The 23,189-nt window shown below is 45.2% G+C and overlaps 3 protein-coding genes across 4 annotated transcripts; 2 read left to right on the top strand and 1 right to left on the bottom strand.

Annotated features, from left to right (window-relative positions):
* Positions 1 to 39: 39 nt before the first annotated feature.
* Positions 40 to 11,120, top strand: mlf1 (myeloid leukemia factor 1). 2 transcript variants are annotated; one of them, XM_056610593.1, is made up of 8 exons: positions 40 to 220; positions 695 to 703; positions 812 to 977; positions 6,636 to 6,722; positions 7,390 to 7,527; positions 7,999 to 8,158; positions 8,595 to 8,736; positions 9,502 to 11,120. In XM_056610593.1, the coding sequence occupies exons 1-8, from the start codon at positions 174 to 176 to the stop codon at positions 9,581 to 9,583; spliced, it is 831 nt and encodes a 276-aa protein (XP_056466568.1). In that variant the 5' UTR covers positions 40 to 173; the 3' UTR covers positions 9,584 to 11,120. The 2 variants fall into 2 exon arrangements, with proteins under 2 accessions (XP_056466568.1, XP_056466569.1); XM_056610594.1 differs by lacking the exon at positions 695 to 703.
* Positions 10,436 to 12,134, bottom strand: med29 (mediator complex subunit 29). Its single transcript, XM_056610595.1, has 4 exons — positions 11,948 to 12,134; positions 11,779 to 11,837; positions 11,565 to 11,649; positions 10,436 to 11,388 (listed from the first exon to the last, which is right to left on the bottom strand). The coding sequence occupies exons 1-4, from the start codon at positions 12,101 to 12,103 to the stop codon at positions 11,158 to 11,160; spliced, it is 531 nt and encodes a 176-aa protein (XP_056466570.1). The 5' UTR covers positions 12,104 to 12,134; the 3' UTR covers positions 10,436 to 11,157.
* Positions 11,840 to 23,079, top strand: ppp2r1bb (protein phosphatase 2, regulatory subunit A, beta b). The gene is made up of 15 exons (XM_056610592.1): positions 11,840 to 12,288; positions 12,967 to 13,057; positions 13,707 to 13,807; positions 13,997 to 14,229; positions 14,378 to 14,525; positions 14,647 to 14,802; positions 16,650 to 16,764; positions 16,994 to 17,064; positions 18,092 to 18,226; positions 19,645 to 19,818; positions 19,921 to 19,981; positions 21,449 to 21,603; positions 21,738 to 21,880; positions 21,990 to 22,081; positions 22,187 to 23,079. Exons 1-15 carry the CDS (start codon positions 12,211 to 12,213, stop codon positions 22,201 to 22,203), a joined length of 1,770 nt encoding a protein of 589 aa, XP_056466567.1. The 5' UTR covers positions 11,840 to 12,210; the 3' UTR covers positions 22,204 to 23,079.
* Positions 23,080 to 23,189: the final 110 nt, after the last annotated feature.

The raw sequence follows: 23,189 nt of genomic DNA, 5'->3' as shown, positions 1-23,189 counted from the left end.
CTCTGGTCATGTGGCACATGGTCGTACGCTGTAATTTTAAATCATGTTGCAGCTAAGAGACTTCGTAGTAGCTCCATAGACCTTGAACGCCAGGGCTCACACTCCTTAAGTCTCCAATAAATATTTTTATAACTGTTTGCTTTAATTGAGCTCCGTTCTCGACGTCTGTGGAAATGTTCAACAGTCTTACCAGGGACTTTGAAGAGGACCCGTTCTTCTCGTGAGTAACGTTAAACCCCACCATGTGTGTATATTGCTGTCATCCATACATTTAATTTAACACACACAAACACAGGTTCTTGCATGAATGTTTTCGTTGCCGAAATCAACTGATGTTTGAAGCATTAAGGAATCACACTGTATTTAGCAGCTTACTTCTTATGTAGCCCTAATCGTATCACACTTAAAAAGTGGCCGGCCAATGCTGTTCAGCCACTGGTTAAAATATAATAGGTCCTACTTAGATATAATTAGTTTAAACAACTTCATTTTACACCTGTGATCTATAATAAATGAATTAGGGCTTAGGGTGATCGATCAGATCTGCGATTGACACATCTGTTAATTATTTCAGAATATTAAAACAATTCCCCTTTAGACGTTCATGCTTAGTTGAACCAAATTGGAAACTCTGTAGTTCTACACTGAATGTCGTCCCTGTCTCTGTTTTCCCTTCCCTTCTCTTCTATTTTAGCTCTACAAGGTAGGAACCATTTCTGTGCTACTCTATGCATGACCTCACTCCTTGACATAAAAAAAAAAATATATATATGACCTAAACCTAATTGAATGTCCTTCTGTTGTCCAATAGGGATCCATTCCAGGCTCATAATGACCGCGTGAGACAGATGATGCGCAGTTTTTCCGACCCGTTCGGCGGCAGCCCCTTCATGTCCAGCCTGACAGACTGCAGGGAGCAGAGACGAGGGTCCGCTGCCCCCCCAGGCACCTCTCTGACTCTCAGAGACGAGCACCGGGTAGGAACACACAAACAGAAGAAGCCTCCAATACACACCACATGAACACCGTGTGTGTTTCAGCTCTGTGTCAGTTTGTATTTGTGAAGTGTACTTTTTGGGGGGTTTGCTGATGGTTTGGTGTGGTGTTTTAAAGTCTATGGGCTGTCACTCGGGCCACTGTGTGTGTGTGCGTGTGTGTGCGTGTGTGTGTGTGTGTGTGTGTGTGTGTGTGTGTGTGTGTGTGTGTGTGTGTGTGTGTGTGTGTGTATGTGTGTGTGTGTGTGTGTGTGTGTGTGTGTGTGTGTGTGCCACTATCCTTATAGGCTGATTGACCTACACATCGTTGGGGTCAGTGGACACAAAAAAAACCGATGCGCTGTCAGTTCCCCTGCGTTCTCAAACTGTCAAACAAACACATAGACGCCATGACCTCCCCCTTCCAACCAAATACCGATAACACAATTACAGTAGACTTGGGAGACACAAAATCCCTGTCGGTCAGGTCCCGGTAGACCCCACCGACATCTTATGGGGAGCCCCCCTCACTTTGGACATGGATCTGGATAGTAGGGGGTTAAGTCCCCCACTGGCCTCTGGACAGCTATTTTCAGCCCAGAGGAGCACTATTAATAGTGCATTGTTCCACTGACACACTGCCTTCTTATGGTGGCGCGCACACACACAAACACAAACGTCTTCTCTCACTCTCCCATGAACTCGGCCTTGTAGAGTTCTGCTGTCTTGCACAAGGCCTCGGAGAGCTAGAGCCTGTGTGTAACAACAGCATAAGTTTACCTTTTTATGGTCATCCTGTGTGAAGTAGATAGGATATATTAATATATATTGCTATATAATACAATTATTATCTGTAATGTGGTGGGTCTTAGACTTGACTAAAGTAGGAACCAAAATTGGACTGGAGCTTTAATACAGATTCGCAGGGTTGCTTCTATGCTGCAATCGGCTACCTCACCTGCAGAAGACTTGCGTCTTTGCGACTACAGGCTACCTCGATTGCATTGACTTTTCTTTCCCTCCCTCACCACACTGAAGTCCTTATGATACCCCCCCCCCCCCCCCCCCCCCCCCGAACCTGAAACACCCCTTGACTCAAGAGCGTCTGCACTTCCCCCCACTGATCCTCACACACTGGCCCTCTGCGTTCTCCTCAGCCGCAACTTCACTGAGTCGTAATCGTAGCCGGGGCGGTGCGCTGTAGTGCAGTGTGATCACCAAGGGGCACGGGAGTGCTCTCTCTACACTAGAGAGGGAGGGTTTTGGTTTTCAAGGAAACTGGCCGTGCTATTTGAGTCTGCATTAGCCGCGGAGTGGAGTTGGGGGGGACGTGTGTCCCAGGGGGGCTGTGCTAATGCTGGGAGGAGAAGGTTACAGAAGGCCGGTCCCTGCACCTGGACACGCTCGACCTGATGAGCTGTCAGGTGCTAGCATCAACGGTTCACCGAGAAACCAAAAACAAACAAACAACATCAGGAGTTGTTATCGAGAGTCGATATATGAGATCAATGCTAAAAAAAGTTTGCGAAAAAAGTTAGTTGTTCTCAGTCATATATTTTCTCATCTTTGTCTATCTATCTATCTATCTATCTATCTATCTATCTATCTATCTATCTATCTATCTATCTATCTATCTATCTATCTATCTATCTATCTATCTATCTATCACTTACTCACTCTTTCACACACATAAACACACATTCACACACACACACACACACACACACACACACACACACACACACACACACACACACACACACTCACATACACACCTTCACACACACACCTTCACCTACACAGACACACCTACACACACACACACACACACACACACACACACACACACACACACACACACACACACACACACACACACACACACACACACACACACACACACACACACACACACAGATACCTAAACACACTTACACACATGTCTGTGTGTTTGATGTATAGAGTGTTTTGGATGAGAGTGGATGGGGTCTTTATGGAGAGGAATCAAACGCACACCCCCACTGTATGTGTGTGATTCGGTGGTCCTGTCTGCAACAAAAACATGTCCATCCAGCAGCTAGATCCAACATTTATCTGACATGCATCACTGCTCTCCAACATCAGAAGCACACATGGCCATGTTATCATGAAACTCCAGAGCAATGCATGGATTATCATAGCCTATCATATCACCATTTATCATCGTTGAAATAAAGTAAAACACACACACCCATCTCATAAAGGGGTGAATGTGCATGCACACCACATTGAAACATGCATGCATAAACACACACGACGCATTCACCAAATAGTGCTAGAAGCTTCCCCTCCGGCTCTTCTTTGCCAACCATTTGGTGAATGTGTCCTGTTGTCGCTTCCCGCCGTGCCGCGACCCCTCACATCGTATTGTCCCCCCGGTCCCGTCCCCTGTCCGCTCTGCTCCTAATATCGCCTTTCAAGACACGGCCCTTCCACAGGGGAGACTTGTTTATAAATAGAGGACGAGACGGCAGTTTCAAATGTTGGGTGTATTTATTTATTTATTTATTTTCCACCGCTGGTGAGACGATCGCTTCCTTTCACTCTGTGGTTTGTTAAAAGCTTGGCATGTGGTTACCATGGTAGCGGAGGTATGTGTTCCAGGGCTTTGTGGAAATAACCGGGGGCGGGTCTTTTATAGTGTATTCCTGATACCGTGGTCAGTTAGAGAACCTATTCATTATTGGCTTTTTTGGTTTTTATTCAGTTTATCCTTTTTATTCAGTCAGTAGATAATCAAATGAGTTGCTGTGCAATGTTGTGCACTTACGTTTCTCTTTAAGGATAAATACAGTAAAGAAATCTGTATAAAATCAATCTATGGTAGTGATTCTTAAACTGGGACAGTTGCTTTCGGTCCAACTCATACATCTAAATGAAACCGACATGAAACACATGATACTTTGATTCCCTCTTCCTAACCAAGTAAGCCATCTTGTTCCTCCATCTATTTATCTTTTTTTTTTTCTTTTAAATCCTTATCTATCCTTATATTTGTTCCTCCTTAATTCTCCCATGGGGATGTATGCTTCTTAGATGGCTTGTACACGTCACTGTCTCTCTAGGGACTCACCTGCTGCTAGGAGCCGTCCAACACACACCTCCTCTTTATCCCCTTACAAGCAGGAATCAAACCTGCACACCCCGTTTCAAAATATCACTCAGAGCTGATTTTTGGTCCAAGAACACGCTCGTCATCAGTGGCAGCAGACCCTGCATTAACCATATCTAAGCATCCATTTTGAAATGAAGCGATCCGGGAGTGCTGGGAGGAGAAGAAGGAGTGAGTGATTGAGACAGCGTGGAAAGCTGTCCGGATATAATGTGTGAAAGACCACTGGGTCTGCGCTCCACATTTTGCACTCTCAACATCCACGCTCGCCCTGACCCCTGGCTAAAAATACGGGCAGAAATGTATCCGCCATTTATTAGTTCATAGCTGGCTCTCGCTCCCAGATATAATTGGCCGGCGGGCTTCATGCATACCGTTTGAGGGCGTTACATCAGCGCGACCTTTCGAGAAGCGCTGAGCGAGCAGCAGCTCGCCCGGACCCCGCTAAAGCCCTCCGCCGGGCCGGATCCGGGGTCCGGCCCTGCCCACCCGACGCCTTCCCAGAACCGGGCTTCGCCGCAGCGCTAACTCCATCGCTAATCCCCTGCAACGCGACCGAATTACACATGGAACCCAAGTCATTCAACACCCCACACCAGCTACGCACGATGAATGACCCCTGCCACCCGCACTCTCTCTTTATCCCTCTGGCTCGACCCACACTCGCATGTACACCCTCGCATGCCCATCCCTGGATGGTGAGATGTTTATCCTGGGTTCGGGGTTCATAAACACCCAGGATGGTGTTTGGCAAGGAGAACTGACAGCTTGGCTGAAGGACGCTCCTGCTCCTGCTCCTGCTCCTGCTGCTCCTCCTCCTCCTCCTCCTCCTCCTCCTCCTCCTCCTCCTCCTCCTCCTCCTCCTCCTCCATGCTTGCACACCCCTGTCAGGTTCAGGGGGCAGTGTAGGGCTGCGGTGGAGTGCTAAGTGATCTAGGTATCAGGGTTTGAAAAAAACACAACATCCTTATGATGACCTACAGAGAGAACCTGAGAAAGTAGCAGCATGCCCCTGAACTCTGCAGACGTTCCCAAATAGTGTGCAGGACTCTTTGGAATCCGCTATGGCAAAAGACTAGTGTTTGCGAGCGTGCGTGCGTGTGTGTATTTGTCTGGTGCTGCCATTATATGCCATGAATGCAATGGCAGGCATCTACTCCATTAATATGGTACTGCATGGTTTCTCAGCAGTTGCGAGCGCCACATGGTCAGTAGGATTGGACAGCTGATTGCTTGTCAAAGTTACGATCAGCATGTTTATTTATTTTATTTTGCCAGGGAAGGACATTGAGATTACAAAACTTATATTACAATAGTGCCCTGGACAATACCTGTAGCAACAAAAAACTGTAAATAAGACAAATACAAAACATCGCTGTCAAATACATTGACTGACCGATGTATCTTAAGTACCCTTTGTCATTGATTTAAAAACAGCAAGAAGGACAAGTTGTTTCATTTTTCAACTGCTTGAGTCATTCCAAGGCGACATAGCAGAGTGCAGGAAAGCATTTGTGTTCGATGCAGGCCTCCGCCTGTGTTGTTATCATCAACACCGTATGGGGTTTTTAAAAGCTGTATTTAATTTTAGTTTGTATTTTATAACCCTGCAAGACAAACAAAACATACAATATATAATGCATAATTGTGTTTATTTCCCAATTCATCATTAGAAATGTACAAGATAATTGCTGGAAGAAACGTACCAATCTAGCTGCATCGTGACCATAATGGTTCAGTTGCATACGTTCGTCAAGCTCGGTTTGAAACATGATGTCATGTCACTCGGTTCAGAAGGTAGAGAAGGGATTATGAATGTCCTGTATACAGTCGGGTAAAGGCTTCCAATACATACGCCTATAGGCCACAGAGATGAATAGTGTGTACTGTGTGCCCACAGAGGAGTGTTTTACGAGCTGGTAATGCCCATGCACCAGGTGGTACTGTGACAGCCAGTCCCCCAGCTCCTCTCACTGCCCTTTACCAAGGAACCCAGTTGGCAGAGAGCACAGAGAAGCCCAAAACCGTCCGGGACGGCTGGCATTGTCGCCATTGTGTCCATCATTGAAGCACAAAGACGCACGCATGCCCGCACGCCCGCACGCCCGCCCGCACACATGCACGCACGCACACACACACACACACACAAATATACATACACATACACACACACTAAGACTACCATGCAAACATTAGCCTATGGAAAATAACACCCAATTATTCTTGTCGCTGGAATAGATCCAATTTACGTAGAAGTGGTTTCAGTTTTCAGAGGTTGAACATATAGACTAATGTTATTTCTGCTGCTTCACATAAGTCACATAAGTGTCCTTCATGCGTCCATGAGATTTAATGATTGCCCATTTGTTCTTACAGCTACTCTTCACTCTCATGCTGCTGTTGAAACTTGCAGCCCATTAAAGCTTTCCAAAGTAGGCTTTGATTGCCCTCAGCCTCGGCTGTCAGTGAGTTGAGGATTTCTGTGTGTAATAAATGGGTTCTCTCTCCAGGACGCGGACGTGAGGAACCCCTTCAGCATGCTGGACAACATGATGCTCAACATGAGGACCCGCATGGACGACATGCACAAAAACTTTGTGAGTTCCCACAGAAAGTCTCTTCACTTTTGGTTTCTGTTCACCATCTCTGTCGAAAGTGCTGTGTCCAGACTCCCACCCACGGTTTAATGGACATAGGTCAACAAACTTGCATGCATGAATGCAAAATATTCATTGATTCAAATAATTAATTTGGGAGAGCTCAAACTAATTGTGTTTGACACATAGACTGCGGATCTGGGCTGATGTCATCTCCTCTGCAGACCTGGTTAGGCCATGCTTACCCCAAACCCCCTTTATCATATACGCCCATGTCTTAATTTAGTAATTTCCATGTTACTATTAAGCCATTGAGAGGAAGCTTTTATCCAAAGCAAATTACAGTGGATTTAGATACATTCATTAAGAAGAAGACGGCATAGGGTTAGGCAATTTGCTCAAGGATGCCAACAGGTCAACTGTGGACATTGGGGACTCAAACCCAGTACCCTTTTAGCTTGGAGACAAAACATCTAATATCTTCAGCGGTTAACCTTTCTGTGAATTGTGTGTGTGTGTGTGTGTGTGTGTGTGTGTGTGTGTGTGTGTGTGTGTGTGTGTGTGTGTGTGTGTGTGTGTGTGTGTGTGTGTGTGTGTGTGTGTGTGTGTGTGTGTGTGTGTGTGTGCGTGCGTGCGTGCGTGCGTGCGTGCGTCAAATCTGCTGCAGGATAACCTATCCACAGACTCCAGCAACCCGAATAGCCACTCGTTCAGCTCCTCGTCGGTCACCACCTATTCCAAGGTGGGCAACGAGCCTCCCAAGGTGTTCCAGGCCTCTTCGCAGACTCGCAGAGCCCCCGGAGGGGTACGTTCAACAGCAGATTGCATTACACCGTAATAACAACATCGGTTTTAACACTTTTCTTCACGGTCAACTAATGTATGTTGTGGGAGCTCTTATGCGTCTGATATCTCCGTGCAATGCAACTCCATGTCTTTTTAATGGTAGAGAGGAACCAGTTTGTATTAAAAATCATGGGTTTAAGAGACTTAAGTGATGTCTTTGCAATTACCTTTGGATCTAGCCCTGAATTTATTCCTGTTTTCTTAGTTATGTATGTGTGTGAGGTCATTAATGAGCTGGTAGGGATAGATGCAGGGAGGCCTCTTACTCAAGGTTGGCGAAAGACAGACTGCCGACGTTGGGGATCGAACCCAGAACCTTTCAGCTGGGAGTCTGACGCTCTGAGCAACGGAACGACCAGACTATCCTGCCCTTAATGTGTGTGACGTTCCACTGGCATATAACGGGTGTGGCCTTTTCTCTCTGGTCCAGATCACAGAGACCCGGCGAGCACTGAGGGACTCTGAGAGCGGCCTGGAGAAGATGGCCATTGGTCACCACATCCAGGACCGGGGACACGTGGTGGAGAAGAAGCACAACAAGAAGACCGGCGAGAAGGAGCTGAACCAGGACTTCCAGAACATGGATGAATGTAAGTTCAGAGGGAAGTGAGTGCCGGAACTCATTGGGCAGGTTTCACTTCCGTCAAAGCATCTTGGTAGGAACAGGAGGAAATAAGCAATCTGAAACAATCAGAGAGCACTATACTTGTTTTTGGCAGGCACATACTGACAACAGAGGCTGAACTGAACAGGCTGACAAACAATAAAGGTCAACAAGTGAACTTATTGACCAAGGTGAAATCATTAGGTCAGATATGGTGACTAAGCTTATTAAGAGAGACATCTAGTGGCCAAGGAAGACTACACAGCCCTTAAAGAAATCACAAGCCTTACTCTTTATCTCTTTGAGAAACAAACAAGGATTAATTTCCAAGAATATGGTACTGCCAAATGAATTACCCCTCAGTGAACAAAATAAATCCTTCTAATGCGTCTGACCCTCTCCTCCCTCCCCTCTTCCCCTAGCCGAGGCGCAGACTTTTGACAAGGAGTTTCAGTCTAAGCTGACTCAAGGCCAGCCTTCTGTCCCCATATCGCGCCTGGAGGCCCCCAGGGCCCCCCGGGCTGTGCACCAGGCAGCCCTCACCGCATCTGAACCCCCCCACAGGTCTGCTGCTGTTTGAAACTACTGGACCGCACTCTGCATGGAGGGCTTGTGTTCTAGTCTAGTCTGCAATTGGACAGGATGTTGTTTTGTTGCCCTTTGTCAGGTTTTTGTTGTTGTTGTTGTTGTTGTTTTCATTGTTCCAAGCCTAGTATAGCAAAGCAGACTTTAGATATACTTCTTAAGTCAAATCCTAGTTGACAGGGTGTTTACATTTATTTTGATTTATATTTGTTTTGACCAATCATGTTTCTTGAGGTGGGGATTTCAAAGCGTGTAATTGCACAACACAACACAAACAAGGCCAGTAGAAGTACATTTAAAAAGGTTTCTGTAATATTTTAGAGTTAAACACGGTGTAGACAGGCCACTGTAGAAATATACGCTCATTAAAATCTGAAATTCACACAAATTTGTTTTCTTCTGTAAAATATCTCATTAACGGAAAAGGAAACAAGATGTGCCTCCGCCCCTTACAGTTCATGGTTTACCGGCAAAGGCCCTGTCCTGTCTGCCCCCAGAAGTTCTGCTATAAAATTAAAGAACTGTTGGATCCAAGATTATTCCAAGCCTAACCTATGTCCCTTTGAATAAAACGAACTGCTGAACGTAAACGTGATGGAAACAGCTCAGAAGCTACTTCTAATGCTATTAAAGCGAGATACGTTATGTTTAGATTACTGTATCAATGTATCAATGCATGGTCCAGCATCATTTACCCTGTGGTCTAACTGAAGTGCGTCTGTTGCTTGCTTGTTAATCCCACAGGGAGAGGAGAGTGCACGTAGCCGAAGGGAAGAAGCAGGTCCACTGCGACAAAGGGAAGGGCTCAGGTGTGGCCCAGCCATAAGGAAACCTGTCAGGCCTCATTCTCATACCACCTAAACATGGAAACTTACAACCTTGTGCTGCACTCTCACGCACACGTGTACGTTTGTCTCGCCAGCCAGTAGCACAGACAGTAGAGGGCAGTGACGTAACGTTTGAAATGCTCTAAATGTAGACGTTGTTGCTTTCAGCTTTATGCACTCACATTATCGAACAAACAACTGCAAAACATGTATTTATTTTAAAGACACTCTTGAGTTTAAACAGAACAATAAGCTAACCTTTATCCCAATATCATTTCATAAATCCCACAGTAGATTTAGTGACTTTATTTCACATTCTGTATATTGCAATACTTTCATTCATATTTTCCAGATTCCGTTGTCAAACTATAGTGATTGCATCAACAGCCATTTATTTTAATTGTCACTGACTCACTTAAAGTCCACTAGTGCACTTACACTGTCTAAATTGTCTATTGTAATTAAGTGTAATGCCTGTCTCAATGTTATCTGCTGTAATCTTTGTAAAAAAAATGTTATGAATGCTACCCTTTTTATATGGTTACTGAAGAGCATGTCTGAGTTTCTCTCTAGATGATATGCTCAGTGCTGCAAAGCAATTCTTAAGACGGTCATATTTGGAAATTTTTCAGTTTTACGTGTAACTATTGTCTACTAGCTATTTTGAAGCTATATAGATTCTCTTTACTATGGCAACTGAAACAGATCTCGAATAAAACATTTTTAAACGTAGTTTACCTGATTAATATTTAGTTAATATGCAATTAATATAATATTTCATGTTGACAAATTGTTCTTACAGTTCATAGTTTGGATTTATGCTGACCATTTACACTATCATTTATAATGCATTCATCCCCACCTTTAACTTGAAACATTAGAAGCATTTGCAAATGTTCACCTTTTTTTAAAAAACAAATAAGAGCACAATCTCATTGGCTTGTTTAGGAGGTGCAGTCTTTTCCAGGGTTTATGCGGTACTGCAGGTCAGAGTGATCTCTGGCTCCCCCTGTAGTCCATCGTGATAGGACTTGCAGCTAGAGACTTCTTTAGACAACTCTGTCTAATAGGATGTCCCCAGGATGATGCAGTTTTGACTTAATTAACTTAATTTTGAGAGAAATTATTCATACATCAGCAAAAATATAGTTAAGATAATTGCACCATAGTGAGAGGCAAACTACCTAGTCAGAATATAAGGTTTAGGCCTAAATATAACTTTCAATAGGATACACCATTGAAAAATAACTTGTAGAAATCCCAATCAGGTTTTATTCATACAAAGGTGCTTCTACAAAATATTTAGACGAGTTGCAATGCAAGTAGCAAATTAAACGGTACTGCTACCACCTGCTGGTCATCTTTGGAAATTATACTATTTACACATAAAACAACCATATAACTTACAAAAAAAAAACAAAGGCATGGTAGGCCTGTACATGGAGGAATCTCAATCACTAATACTTCCAGATAGCCTTTGATCCAATGTAAAAAATAAAAATAAAAGTATCTGTTCTTCACTCGACCAACTGTGATGAGGTGATGAAGTTGAGAAGGAGCATCATAGTGTAGACTACTGCATGATCCCTTGTGGCTGTCCCTTTCCTGCGATCTTCTTAGAGCATTCCAGCAGAGCGTTGTGGATGTCTTTGGCACAAGAGATCTGAGACTTGATCATGCCAAGGTACTGGGAGTACGACAGTGACTCGTTCTGCACCGTGTCGGGCTTGGTGGCTGTGGGGACCAGGTTGGGGGAGTGTTTAGCACTGTCTATACTCTGGGAGAGGCACTCGTAGGCCAGCCGCTGTGTAGAAAGAATATAAACGGTTATTAGATTCCCTTTTGACCATGACAGTGAGTGGATTTGTGTGTGTGTGTGTGTGTGTGTGTGTGTGTGTGTGTGTGTGTGTGTGTGTGTGTGTGTGTGTGTGTGTGTGTGTGTGTGTGTGTGTGTGTGTGTGTGTGTGTGTGTACACGTACCAGGCAGAGTTCAAGTTGATCACAAAGGGCATAAAACTCCTCCAGACTTTTGTCAAAGCGTTGTGCGGGGAGATCGTTGGTTTTTCTAAAATGGTTTAAAAGAAAAACAATAGCGCTGTTATTAAATGCATTAAATCCTGGCAAGTGAAAGCATTGTGGCTTTGACCATCACTATGCTTTCACCTATGCAATGCGTGTAAGGAAGAATACATACACCCCATTATCAATTGCAGTGTTGTGTCCCAAATTCGAAGACGCGATCGTCATGACAAACTGAAAGTAAGAGCAGACACCACATCGATTAGCATGCAATCAAAAGCTAACACTGTCTGAGCACTCCGGACCCCATCAGTGTGTGATCAGGGTTGACCCCCACAGGTTACCTGCAGGCTCTCCTTCAGCTGCGGGATCAACATCTTGAACCTCTGGACCGGGTCCACGTCTTGTTGTTGACTAAGTTGTTGCTGTATAGACGTAGCTTGCTGCATCCCGGTCGGCGGAACCGCTCCTACACCCTGCTGCTGTTGCTGCGCTGCCATTTTGACCGACCTGGTAGATTCAGATCTCGTCTTGAACTCTCGCGTACTTTAAAACCAAGCCCGTAGTGAAGCAGGAGCGCCATTCGATTACACTCAGCACATCCAAAATGGCTGGAGCAGACGGAGACGACTCTCTGTACCCTATCGCCGTGCTCATCGACGAGCTGAGAAATGAAGATGTCCAGGTAATACTCTGCTGAATTATCAAGGACATATATCTGTGGAACATTGGGCATTGTCTGTGATGTGGTTCGTGCGTTTTGTGCTAAGTGAGCTAGTGCATGCTAACGTTAGCTGCTGCTGCTGCAGCAGAGGCCCGACGCGATGCTCAGCCGGGCGACTCCGCCTTGCTGAGGGCTCACTGCTCCATTAGCAGCACATAGTCTCATAAATTCCTATATGTTGCCTACACAGCGGTCTGTGTTGTGTATACATGTGAAATATCTCCTGCGTGCTCTCGTCTTGGTGTATAAATACTGAGCTGTTGTATTTATCTGTAGTTCTGTAGCGCTGTTAGCAAGGGCTGCTATCAGTGTTGCTAACCGAGGAGACATAACCAGGTCCCAGGGCCCTAGTATAGGGTCAGACCTGTTTGTATGAGTCTGAACGTGTTTTGATACACTTATAGATCAGCCCTTATCCATAATGTTTATATTGATGAGTGTTTTCTGTATATTTAAAGTCGTGCATGCCTGCCCTCGACACAAAGTATGTGTAGGGTTGACTCCACCTTAACTAGACGAGAGCCTACCGCTGTAAATAATAAACAACGAATAGATTATAAACTCTGGTCACTGTTATTTTGTACCTAGAACCCAGAGTAACATGATGAATCTTAACGTAATTCTTTGATATTCCGTCAGTTACGACTCAACAGCATTAAGAAGCTGTCCACCATCGCCTTGGCTCTTGGAGTAGAGAGGACCCGCACTGAGTTGCTCCCCTTCCTGACAGGTATCAATTTATACCTATCTTTATACATGATTAAGCTCATTCAACACTTTAGTCGTCATCCAACAGGATCAAACATGTCTAGCATTTTCCTCCATGTCCAAAATATGCATTCTTACGTTATCTTGGAGCTTGTTACGGAGATATTCATCCGGACAGGGAGAAACTCAATCTTTAGGGACAATCTTCTACAGTGGCCAGCCAACTACACGGCCTTGATTTTAAACCTTCAGATATTTTGTCTGTGTCTCCCGACACATTGTTTTGTTCGTCTTCCCAAAGCTCTAGGCACCTAATTTTTGGCACCTTCGAATCGTTTGTATGTCACGTATGGATCTGCGTCAGGCGATTTTGATTCCCTGTTAACACTGAAACGAGTCATGACAATCGAATGTCCGATTTTTGAGACTAAACCGTAGCCAACATGTTAGACCTCACCCAACATGTTAGACCTCACCCAACATGTTAGACCTCACCCAACATGTCCCACCTTATCCAACAAGTTTGACCTGCATTCCTTCTGCATTTAAAACCACATGGTTTCTCACAAACATATTTCTGTAACGTTTTATTTCCCTGTTAACAAGTCGCTGAGCTATTGGAATTTATGTGTGAATCGGAGATGCAAATCTACTTTGCTGTCCATCTTTAGATACCATCTATGACGAAGATGAGGTGCTCCTGGCCCTTGCCGAGCAGCTTGGAAACTTCACTATGCTGGTCGGCGGGCCAGAGTATGTCCACTGTCTCCTGGTGAGTTCTGACAACAAAACGTAACACTTTTGACCCTGGGAGGGAAGTCCAAGATTATAGCTACACACATCGGTCTGATGTGCACATTTTATCACAACCATAGGACTCCTGAGTAAACTGACGTGCACATCTGAAAACGGGAGCTTGAAGTCTGCTTGCTGTAATCGCATAATGCTTGTGTCACTGCAGCCTCCATTGGAGAGTCTGGCCACAGTAGAGGAGACGGTGGTGCGGGACAAGGCCGTGGAGTCACTGCGCAAGATATCTCAGGAGCACTCTCCGGTTGACCTGGAGGTCCACTTTGAGCCCCTGGTGAAGCGGCTGGCTAGCGGTGACTGGTTCACCTCCCGTACGTCCGCCTGCGGTCTCTTCAGCGTGTGCTATCCCCGAGTCTCCAGCACCGTCAAGGCTGAGATTCGCCAGTAAGTGGATTTCTCGCAATATGTAAAACAAAGTGCTTGCCATGAAACCCTTTCAGATGGATGCTTTGTCTTATTTGAATGTGCAATAGCTCCAACAGCGCGTTGTTTTCCATCCTTTTGTTAAATCAGTGTCTGGTTGTCTCCGTAGGCACTTCCGTACTTTGTGTTCTGATGACACTCCCATGGTGCGTCGTGCTGCTGCCTCCAAACTGGGGGAGTTTGCAAAGGTCTTGGAGCTGGATTATGTCAAGAGTGACATCATTTCCCTCTTCACCGCTCTGGCCTCCGACGAGCAGGTACGTGAGCCTCTGCTTTTGAACTATTATTCCCCTGACCCCAACTCAACCCTGGAGCTTTTATTGCTGGCATGTTTTACGCCAAAAAGGTTTAATTGACTACGTTGCTTCCTCCAATCAGGACTCAGTGCGTTTGCTGGCGGTGGAGGCCTGTGTGAGCATCGCCACCCTGCTGCCTCAGGAGGATCTGGAGACCCTGGTCATGCCCACGCTGCGTCAGGCAGCTGAGGACAAGTCCTGGAGGGTCCGCTACATGGTGGCTGACAAGTTCTCAGAGGTCCGTTTTCTTTTCTATCTGTCATTGTTAACAATTGTTAACCAACCAGTGTGGGAGTTAACTGCGTAATTTGGCTAACTGGTCATTGGCCCGCTGCATTAGTTTAGGATGGTGGTGAGACTCTACCCCGAAAAGAATGCACACCTCAACAAAAATGTTCCTTGCATAATTGAACAAAAACCTGTTCAGGACCACTTAAAAACATGCTCGCATATGGGTTCACCTTAATCATGAATCAAAATATTCATAATACGTTGGGAGTCAAATTCAAGTCCACCGAAGATTATGGTAGTTTTGCTAACGTCAGATACTTGTATACCCAAGGAGTAGGGCTGGGTAAAAATATCGATTCATCAATGCACTGCAATTTATTTGTTCTCGATTCAATTTCGATTCAGATTTTTTTTTTTAATCGATTTATTTCCAAAAAAAAAGAAGCTTACTCAGTCATTGTAATCTAGAAGCGAGTATGCCTAAATGTACATGCCCTTTTACATTTGTCCATTTTATGATTATTTCTTTTATGTTCCAAGTTTAGCTCAGGAACAATACTATACAATGGTGTATTCCCTTGTTGCTAGTTAGAGCACAATAAAATGGTTAATTCATTTTTAAATGGTTAATTCTAAATAATATTTAGATGTTTTTGTCATCTGCACGTGTTATTGAATCGATATCGAAGCAATTGGATCAATATTGAATCTAATCGATATCGAATCAAGACCTAAAGAATCTAATTGAATTGTGAGGTACCTGGCAATACCCAGCCCTACAAAGCAGCCAAATAACTTGAAGCAACTTTTTGAAATAACTTCCTTAAGTATGAATGGACAGGAAGCCGATGGTGTGCTTATGCATGTTTTCAGCAGATATTTTTTGTCCAAAAATTGGCACGCTTCTGACTCAGAGAAACAAGAATAAAATGTTTTTGGCGCAGACAAAACCTCCCACGGTTTCAGTAGCTGGACTGGCCTCTATTTGGAAGACTTCTTATAAATGTAACCTAGTTGAGACTTATTTTATAATCAAATCCCTTCGTCGTCAGGCTTTCGAGGTATAATTGTTATTACTGATATTATTTCAGACTTTCCGAGTTCCAGCACATTTCTAGATTAGGGATTGACCGAAGCCGTAGCTGGTAACCGATACGCCGATACTGATTTTCTTGAGCTGATAATACCTTAGAAATCCAGAGTTCTCGCAAGAGCACAATTTGAATTTGCTCAGCGAGTCACTCTTGGAACGAGCATTATACTCGTGTATATTCTGGGCCTCCCCTGGCCCAGAACATTAATCAATCACATCGATGTATCAATCTAGGCGGGCAAAAAGCGTTGCTGATTTACCGACCGCACACGGCAAGAGTCTTATCTATTGGTTAGCTCCACTGGTCTGGATACGTCATCCCTTGTATTTTTCTGATTAGTCGTAGAGTTATCCAATGTGTGTTATCCAGTGATATTTTTAAATGCATGCTTGGTGCCGCCTCTCGAGTTGGGCCATTTTCATTACTCGTTGCCAGACCCTACAGCTTTCTAGATGTGGGTCTGGATTTCCAGGCTAAGCCTCCCTCAATTTACATCATAAAAATTACACAATGATGATAACAAATGTTACAATGTCTCAATTTAAAAGAAATTAACAATTATTGAACTGTCTGTAAATCATGGCAAAAAAAAAAACATTGGGCGATACTGAAAAAAATATTGGCCGATACGATAAACGTTAAAAAAAGCAAATATCGGCCGATAATATCGGCTGGCCGATATATTGGTCGATCACTGTTTTAGATCCTCATGTGATGTGCTCCATTTGGTTGTTGACTGCGGTTATCTCTTTGAATACAGCTTCAGAAAGCGGTCGGCCCGGAGATCACCAAGAACGATCTGGTCCCGGCCTTCCAGAACCTTCTGAAGGATTGTGAAGCTGAGGTCCGCGCGGCAGCAGCCAACAAAGTCAAAGGTGCTTTTACATGTTGGAGCACCCGCACTGTAATGATTATTCTAAGTTTTTCTTTGTTCATTAATAAAGAAAATAAGTTAATCGACCAAAATGTTGTTTGGCCTCAAAAAAGGCCAAACAACCTTATGTTTTTTGAAGACATACCATTATAAACACATTGTCTGCTGATTTCTGTAAATATTTGAGGCTTTAACACGATGTAACTTACTTTAACACAATTTATTTTCAGAATTCTGTGAGAATCTTCCAGAGGACAGTCGTGAGCAGATCATCATGACTCACATTCTGCCATGCGTCAAGGTAAAGGCCTTATACGGTTCACACCGTCTCAAGAGCTGCTGCCCCACTCAGACAATCATGTGCGGCAAACCTCTCTTGGATTTATGACTCAAACACAAATGGAGCACAAATGAATATAGCTCTTCCTTGAGGCGTTGTGACAGTCATGGGTTCTTGTCATGCCCCTTCATGAAAGGCAGAATGTCCAATGCTGCAGTTGGCCGTGTGAACAACAGGTGGCACTGTTTGTTAAAGTATTTCACCCAGAGCAATTAACATCTGATCAGAATCCTTGAGGGCATTGCCAGTGAATATTTTCTTTTGTTCAAGCCGTTTATTTTTTTAACCTTCTTTTATTATTTAACTTTACTTTGATTTATACATTAGATTTAATACACAACATGCTTCTCATTAATGTACTAACGTGGCTTTTTCAGCCAATATTGTCACAATCAAGACAGTTTTTAGAATGACTAGAATTTGAGTATGGACTGAAGAGTGAGCATGCATTTAGACAGCCTTGGTAATGGTTTTAATTCCATTGGATCCATATCGTTGTTATATGCAGCCAATGGAATTAAAAATGATATTGTAGACACCTGCCTTGCCACTGTGACCAGAACGTCAACTGGCTGCAGGTCTTCATCTAGCACCAGTACATATGCTGCTGTAAACTAAAGGTTCATATGCGCCATGTTGGTGAATATCGACCAGATCCATTTCCATCACAAATAACTTGGATGGGAGCCATAGTGTTGATGGGGACTAACAATACACGAGAGCAACTCTCTGATACACATGATCTCATATTGTTGAGGCTAGATTGGAGTATCGCCTCTCGCTGACAACCGCGCCCTCTTTCCTGCCCGCATCAACCGTGTTCAGTTAAATGTATTAAATTTGGAACTTCAACCCCAAGATATGGAGTAGACCCCGCTTCATCGTAAGACCTGTTGCTGTGTTTGTATTGGTGAAAGCTGAAATGAATCGGGAGGACGGTGGTGAGTCACTCTCTGACTGGTCCCTCTCTACCTTCTCCTCCCACCAGGAACTCGTGTCTGACACCAACCAGCACGTCAAGTCCGCCCTTGCCTCCGTCATCATGGGCCTCTCCACCATCCTGGGGAAGGACAACACCGTCGAACACTTACTGCCCCTGTTCCTGGCTCAGCTCAAGGACGAGGTAAACGGAGAGATCTCTACCCTCGTTGGCCTCCGTTACGTGCTTTCGGCGTCATCTGGTATCAGGCCAACCGTGTGATCTGAGCAGCCTCACGCAAGAGTAGACATTTTGGCCTGGCCGGCTCTCCTTAATGCTGTTGAGCCACAGTTCTCAGATGCACGTCTCTCCTACCTGGCCTGGAAGGGAAGATGAGTCACCAAGGACGTCAGTTGGTCTGTCGGCGGTATAAGTAGATTGCAACGGAAGCCGTGTCCATTACAGTGGATAAAGACTGTTAAGATCTTCTAACAGGCTTACTCAAGGCCCTATTTGCGTACATGTCAAGGTTTATGGCACACCTGCATGTATCAGTATATAAGTAGCGTTTTATTGTGTTATGCCGCGGATGTTTTTTTGGTATTTGGTGGCAGACAGCTGTATACTGACTGCATTATGGCTTACACTTACGAGTTACGACAAACCCGTAATACTGTTTGCACGTCCCAATCATGTATCATTAACATCCCCCTACCATGTCCTTGGAAACGGCCTCTCAAGCTCCTTCAGAGATTGACTTAAAGAGTCAGTGGTGCTGATTGTCAACATAGTAATCTAGGCCATTGTATCACTAACTGTAATAAAATCCCATGTTTTTGCCGTTCTTCCCAAAACACAATGTGGACTTTCCACTCTGCTGCGAACGCAGGTGGGGTTATTCCCCCCCAAATCATTATTATTATTTTTTTTAATCTGTTTGAAATCCCTCTGAAACGGTGGGTTCACTCACTGGCTCTTTAAGTAAACGTGTCTTCAACGTCTCTGAAGCCCTATTTAAAGATGGCCCGTTTTCTTCAAAGCACCAAACAGATCATCGGTGCGTTACTAACGCGATTACAGTGTGCGAACCGTGTTGCAAATTCAAGGTACAGACATCAGAAGATGTCGATGATGGAGAGCATGAATAATGAACATTTTCAGTGTTTGTTAAACAAATCCACTGCTCATCTTGTTGGTCGTACCAGGGCGACTGTGCCTGTGCCAGATCTCATGGCATGCTTGTTCTACTTGCTTAACAAGCTTTCCATCAAGTGTCAAGCTAATGCGCCCGTTCTCAGGCCGTGAATCAGCGTTCTGGCTGGGGTGGAATAACACAATCTGTTTGGCAGTTGTCATTGTTACTTCCCGTTCCAAATGTATGGGAAACATAAGGCCGAGGGGATGTACACGCTCAAAGTGTATCCCAGCCACTTCGTTTGAGCCGGGCTTCGTGCTAATTGCTAATAAATTACTACAGTGTTATAGTACACAAGTTCTACCCCAATTTCAACACTTATCTTCTTCATTAAGTTGTTTGTTTCCGTGGCCAGCAATTGTTTTTATTTGGGTTTATCAGAGCCCGGTGTGAGTCTCCCTACTCATCCCTGTGTGTCCTTGTCCAGTGCCCTGAGGTGCGCCTGAACATCATCTCCAACCTGGACTGCGTCAACGAGGTGATCGGCATTCGCCAGCTGTCCCAGTCCCTGCTTCCCGCCATCGTGGAGCTGGCCGAGGACGCCAAGTGGAGGGTCCGCCTGGCCATCATCGAGTACATGCCCCTGTTGGCGGGGCAGCTGGTGAGTCGAGCACCGTCACGTGCCAAGTGCTCCTGTCCCCGACACTGGGAGTACGGTTGACCTGGTGGACGAGGTGGTAGTGATCTGTTCGCTGTGTTGCAGGGAGTGGAGTTCTTCGACGAGAAGCTCAACACTCTGTGCATGGCCTGGCTCATCGATCACGGTAAGACACCCTGCGTTTCTGTCCTTTATGATCATCCCTGTAGGTTGATCTTTATGCGTCACTCACAGCCGGCTTATGTTAGCCACGCCACGACTGCTGATGTCATCCGTACATACCCGGGTATCGTGCGTCTCTATGAAGGGTTTAATGGGGGGGGGGTAGATGTGAGAATCGGCAGCTCTTTGTCTGTTCACCGTGCCAATATTAGAGTGCTGTGAATGACGCAGCTCTCTGAGGTCCTGTCCTCATAAAGGAGCTTTAGATATGCAAGGAGAGAACCAACGTACAACACAATACCGTATTTGAATGGCATGGATTCGTTCCAGACCTAGAAAACCACAGGCGAGACGACATAGTTGGTGGTGTTTCTTTGTCTGATAATATTTCGTCATGTTGTCTAAACCCACTTGCTCTGCTGGCATGGGATGCACCATGGTCTGTGCATTTGTAAGACTCTGTAGTCTTTAACTGAACTTAAATCATCTGATCTGAAATTCTTTGCATTTCTGAAGCAGTAAGCAACACATTCACGACTTTGTTTTGATAGTTGATAAAAACTATCCTGTGGATAGTCCACTTGCCTGTGGACTTGGGAATAGACATGCAAGCCTGCACACTGCTATAATGTTACAATTCAGAGAAACCTCTGCCTGTCTCGGTAGATATTCTTCACATCAAATTTCCCAATTAAAACCACACAGACACACAGACACACAGACAGAGAGAGAGAGAGAGAGAGAGAGGGAGAGAGAGAGAGAGAGAGAGAGAAGACAAAGGACCAGCTGGGTTACGTCCTTGGAATTTTGTGTGTTTGGCTGAATCTAGGGTTACGGCTGCTTCGCCCTTGCATAAGCCATAATCTTGCTTGCAAGGGTGGGTGGGGGGGGGGACAAACATACATGGACAATACAGTGTTCTGACGGTCCCTCGGGTCAACAATCCACCATGCCCAGCCAAGTTCACCAGGCAGCGTTATTGAGCTGACATGTCTGGTTCACACGTTTACGTTCAGGCTGTGGTGGGACAATTTGAGCCCCCCTAAGCAGACTTCCCTCAACGGGAGGATGTAGTGTAGCCTCTCTGATCTGAACACTGCCCCTCAAATCAGACCACTCTTTGAGAGCCTGTTCCTGTGCCATGCTATGTGTGGAGCAGCGGTCTGATTACAGTCTGAAGTGACACGCTGTGTCTGCGCAGACCTGTCGCGCGCCGTCCTGGCAGAGCCAGCCCTACTGCTGAAGGGCCACTCGGGCATCCTCTTGAGCACCGTGTCATTTTCAAGTTATCCAAATGGGGCGTTCGATCCTGGTGACGTCAGCCTTTGCTTAGTGACGGCCTGTTCCAGCCCAGCTGTGTTTAGTTTCTAAATCAGTTTCACGCTAAATGTATCCACTTACTGGTAACGGTCGCGGTGACTGACTCGCGCAGGATGACTCATCGCCCACACTGTGGTCCTCCTTTCCTCAGTGTATGCCATCCGCGAGGCGGCCACCTGTAACCTGATGAAGCTGGTGGAGAAGTTTGGAGCAGAGTGGGCCCAGAACACCATCGTCCCCAAGGTGCTGGGCATGGCCAACGACCCCAACTACCTCCACAGGATGACCACCCTGTTCTGCATCAACGTGAGTCCCCGGCCTCCCCTTAAAGCCCGCTCACCTTCTTCATGTTCTCCGTTTCGCCCGTCAGTGTCACGTGATCCATTAGTATCTCAGTGGCTGATGTGCAGCTGTGTTGCATCGCTGATGTTGTCCTCCAGGCCCTGTCGGAGGCCTGCGGCCAGGACATCACCACCAAGCAGATGCTGCCGGTGGTCCTCAAGATGTCTAACGACCAGGTGGCCAACGTCCGCTTCAACGTGGCCAAGTCCCTCCAGAAGATCGGGCCGGTCCTTGACAGCAAGTGCGTAGTCCTTGCTTTCCACTGCTGTGCTATTTCCCACAGCTCTATCACGTGTACAAAGTGCCCCTACTTCAGCTTCTCACTCTGATTGTGGTGTGTTTGTCTACAGTGCCCTTCAGTCAGAAGTGAAACCAGTGCTTGAGAAGCTGGCCACAGACACAGATATGGATGTCAAATATTTTGCCCAAGAGGCCATCAGTGGTAAGCTTGTTTTCCCTCCTCCTGCAGCAGAGACAAGCCTGTATGTTCGCTTTTCCTGCTCTGGTAAACCTGATGATCATGCTGTTTTTCTTTCTTCCTCCACAGTTCTGTCCCTGGCGTAAATCCGATTAAAGCGGTTACCCACCCAACGGCACAACACAAAACACTTGCCAGATATTTATTGATGTTCAGAATCAACTGGTTAATGAATAAAGAACTAGGCCGTTAACTGCTATATCCTTTTTTTCTTTTTTTTACTGTTCATGGTAGTTCTCAAAGTTGATGAGATTGCATTTGTGGTGCATGCTGATGTGCTACTGTAACCCATGCCACATTCCTCCCCACCAACGCCCATGGCCGCTATTATTCTGTACTCTCATTGCTGTTTACCTTTCGGTCAACTAGCGCCTCTGGCTCTGTGCTGGGGCTCCTTCTCTCCCAGTGCTAGGACTCTTGTTATCCAGCTTTCCACTAAGATGCGCTTGAAATGGTGGAATGATGGTCAGTTGGCTGTAGTTTAGGCTCGCTGTGCTATTCGGTTGCCCCGTAAAGAGTGCCTAATGATTTGTCACTTGACGTTGGCTCTTAGAATTCTTTGTGTACCAAAGAATTGGTTTAAAGAACGCAATCCTCATTCCACCATGGGTCCTCGCTTCAAGGCTCATCAAATGGGCTATAAATCACACCACCTGAGAGAAAGTGCATGGTTTATAATTTTTGTGGGATCCGGCCGAAAGGTTGCATAATGTTTTATGGTGTTGGGGTGGTTACGGGTGGGATTGTATTATTGTGGGTTTGGAAGGGGGGGACCTGTATTTCCCTCGAACCTTGTTTTTTTTTTTCCCTCCCCTTGTTCAATATTTTTTCCTTAAATAAACTTTGATTGTTGATTTGTCTATAACAAAGGACTGCTTTTAATTTTCGATTCAACATGACATGATGTACTACTGTATCTTGACCTGAATAAAGTAACACAAAATGTGAGCTTTGTGTGCTTAATGCTGGATTCGAAGGTACTCAGACCCATTTAACTGTAGCTGGGACTTAACAAAACAATCCCATTTAAAATGCATTAATGTAATCCCTTTTAATTCTGCCAAATTTCATT

Source organism: Gadus chalcogrammus, chromosome 16, assembly GCF_026213295.1.
Source record: "Gadus chalcogrammus isolate NIFS_2021 chromosome 16, NIFS_Gcha_1.0, whole genome shotgun sequence".
NCBI classification, from domain to species: domain Eukaryota; kingdom Metazoa; phylum Chordata; class Actinopteri; order Gadiformes; family Gadidae; genus Gadus; species Gadus chalcogrammus.
The sequence above is the reverse complement of the archived record's forward strand: the minus strand, read 5'-3'. Positions and strand labels throughout refer to the sequence as shown.

Coding starts and splice junctions, on each gene's coding strand:
- mlf1 (XM_056610593.1), top strand. CDS start 174: ATGTTCAACAGTCTTACCAGGGACTTTGAAGAGGACCCGTTCTTCTC. Junction 978..6,635: donor CTCTCAGAGACGAGCACCGG/GTAGGAACACAC, acceptor TTCTCTCTCCAG/GACGCGGACGTGAGGAACCC. Junction 8,159..8,594: donor CTTCCAGAACATGGATGAAT/GTAAGTTCAGAG, acceptor CTCTTCCCCTAG/CCGAGGCGCAGACTTTTGAC.
- med29 (XM_056610595.1), bottom strand. CDS start 12,103: ATGGCAGCGCAGCAACAGCAGCAGGGTGTAGGAGCGGTTCCGCCGACC. Junction 11,838..11,947: donor AGCTGAAGGAGAGCCTGCAG/GTAACCTGTGGG, acceptor TCTTACTTTCAG/TTTGTCATGACGATCGCGTC. Junction 11,650..11,778: donor ACTGCAATTGATAATGGGGT/GTATGTATTCTT, acceptor AAACCATTTTAG/AAAAACCAACGATCTCCCCG.
- ppp2r1bb (XM_056610592.1), top strand. CDS start 12,211: ATGGCTGGAGCAGACGGAGACGACTCTCTGTACCCTATCGCCGTGCTC. Junction 19,819..19,920: donor CCCTGTTGGCGGGGCAGCTG/GTGAGTCGAGCA, acceptor GCTGTGTTGCAG/GGAGTGGAGTTCTTCGACGA. Junction 21,881..21,989: donor GGGCCGGTCCTTGACAGCAA/GTGCGTAGTCCT, acceptor GTTTGTCTACAG/TGCCCTTCAGTCAGAAGTGA.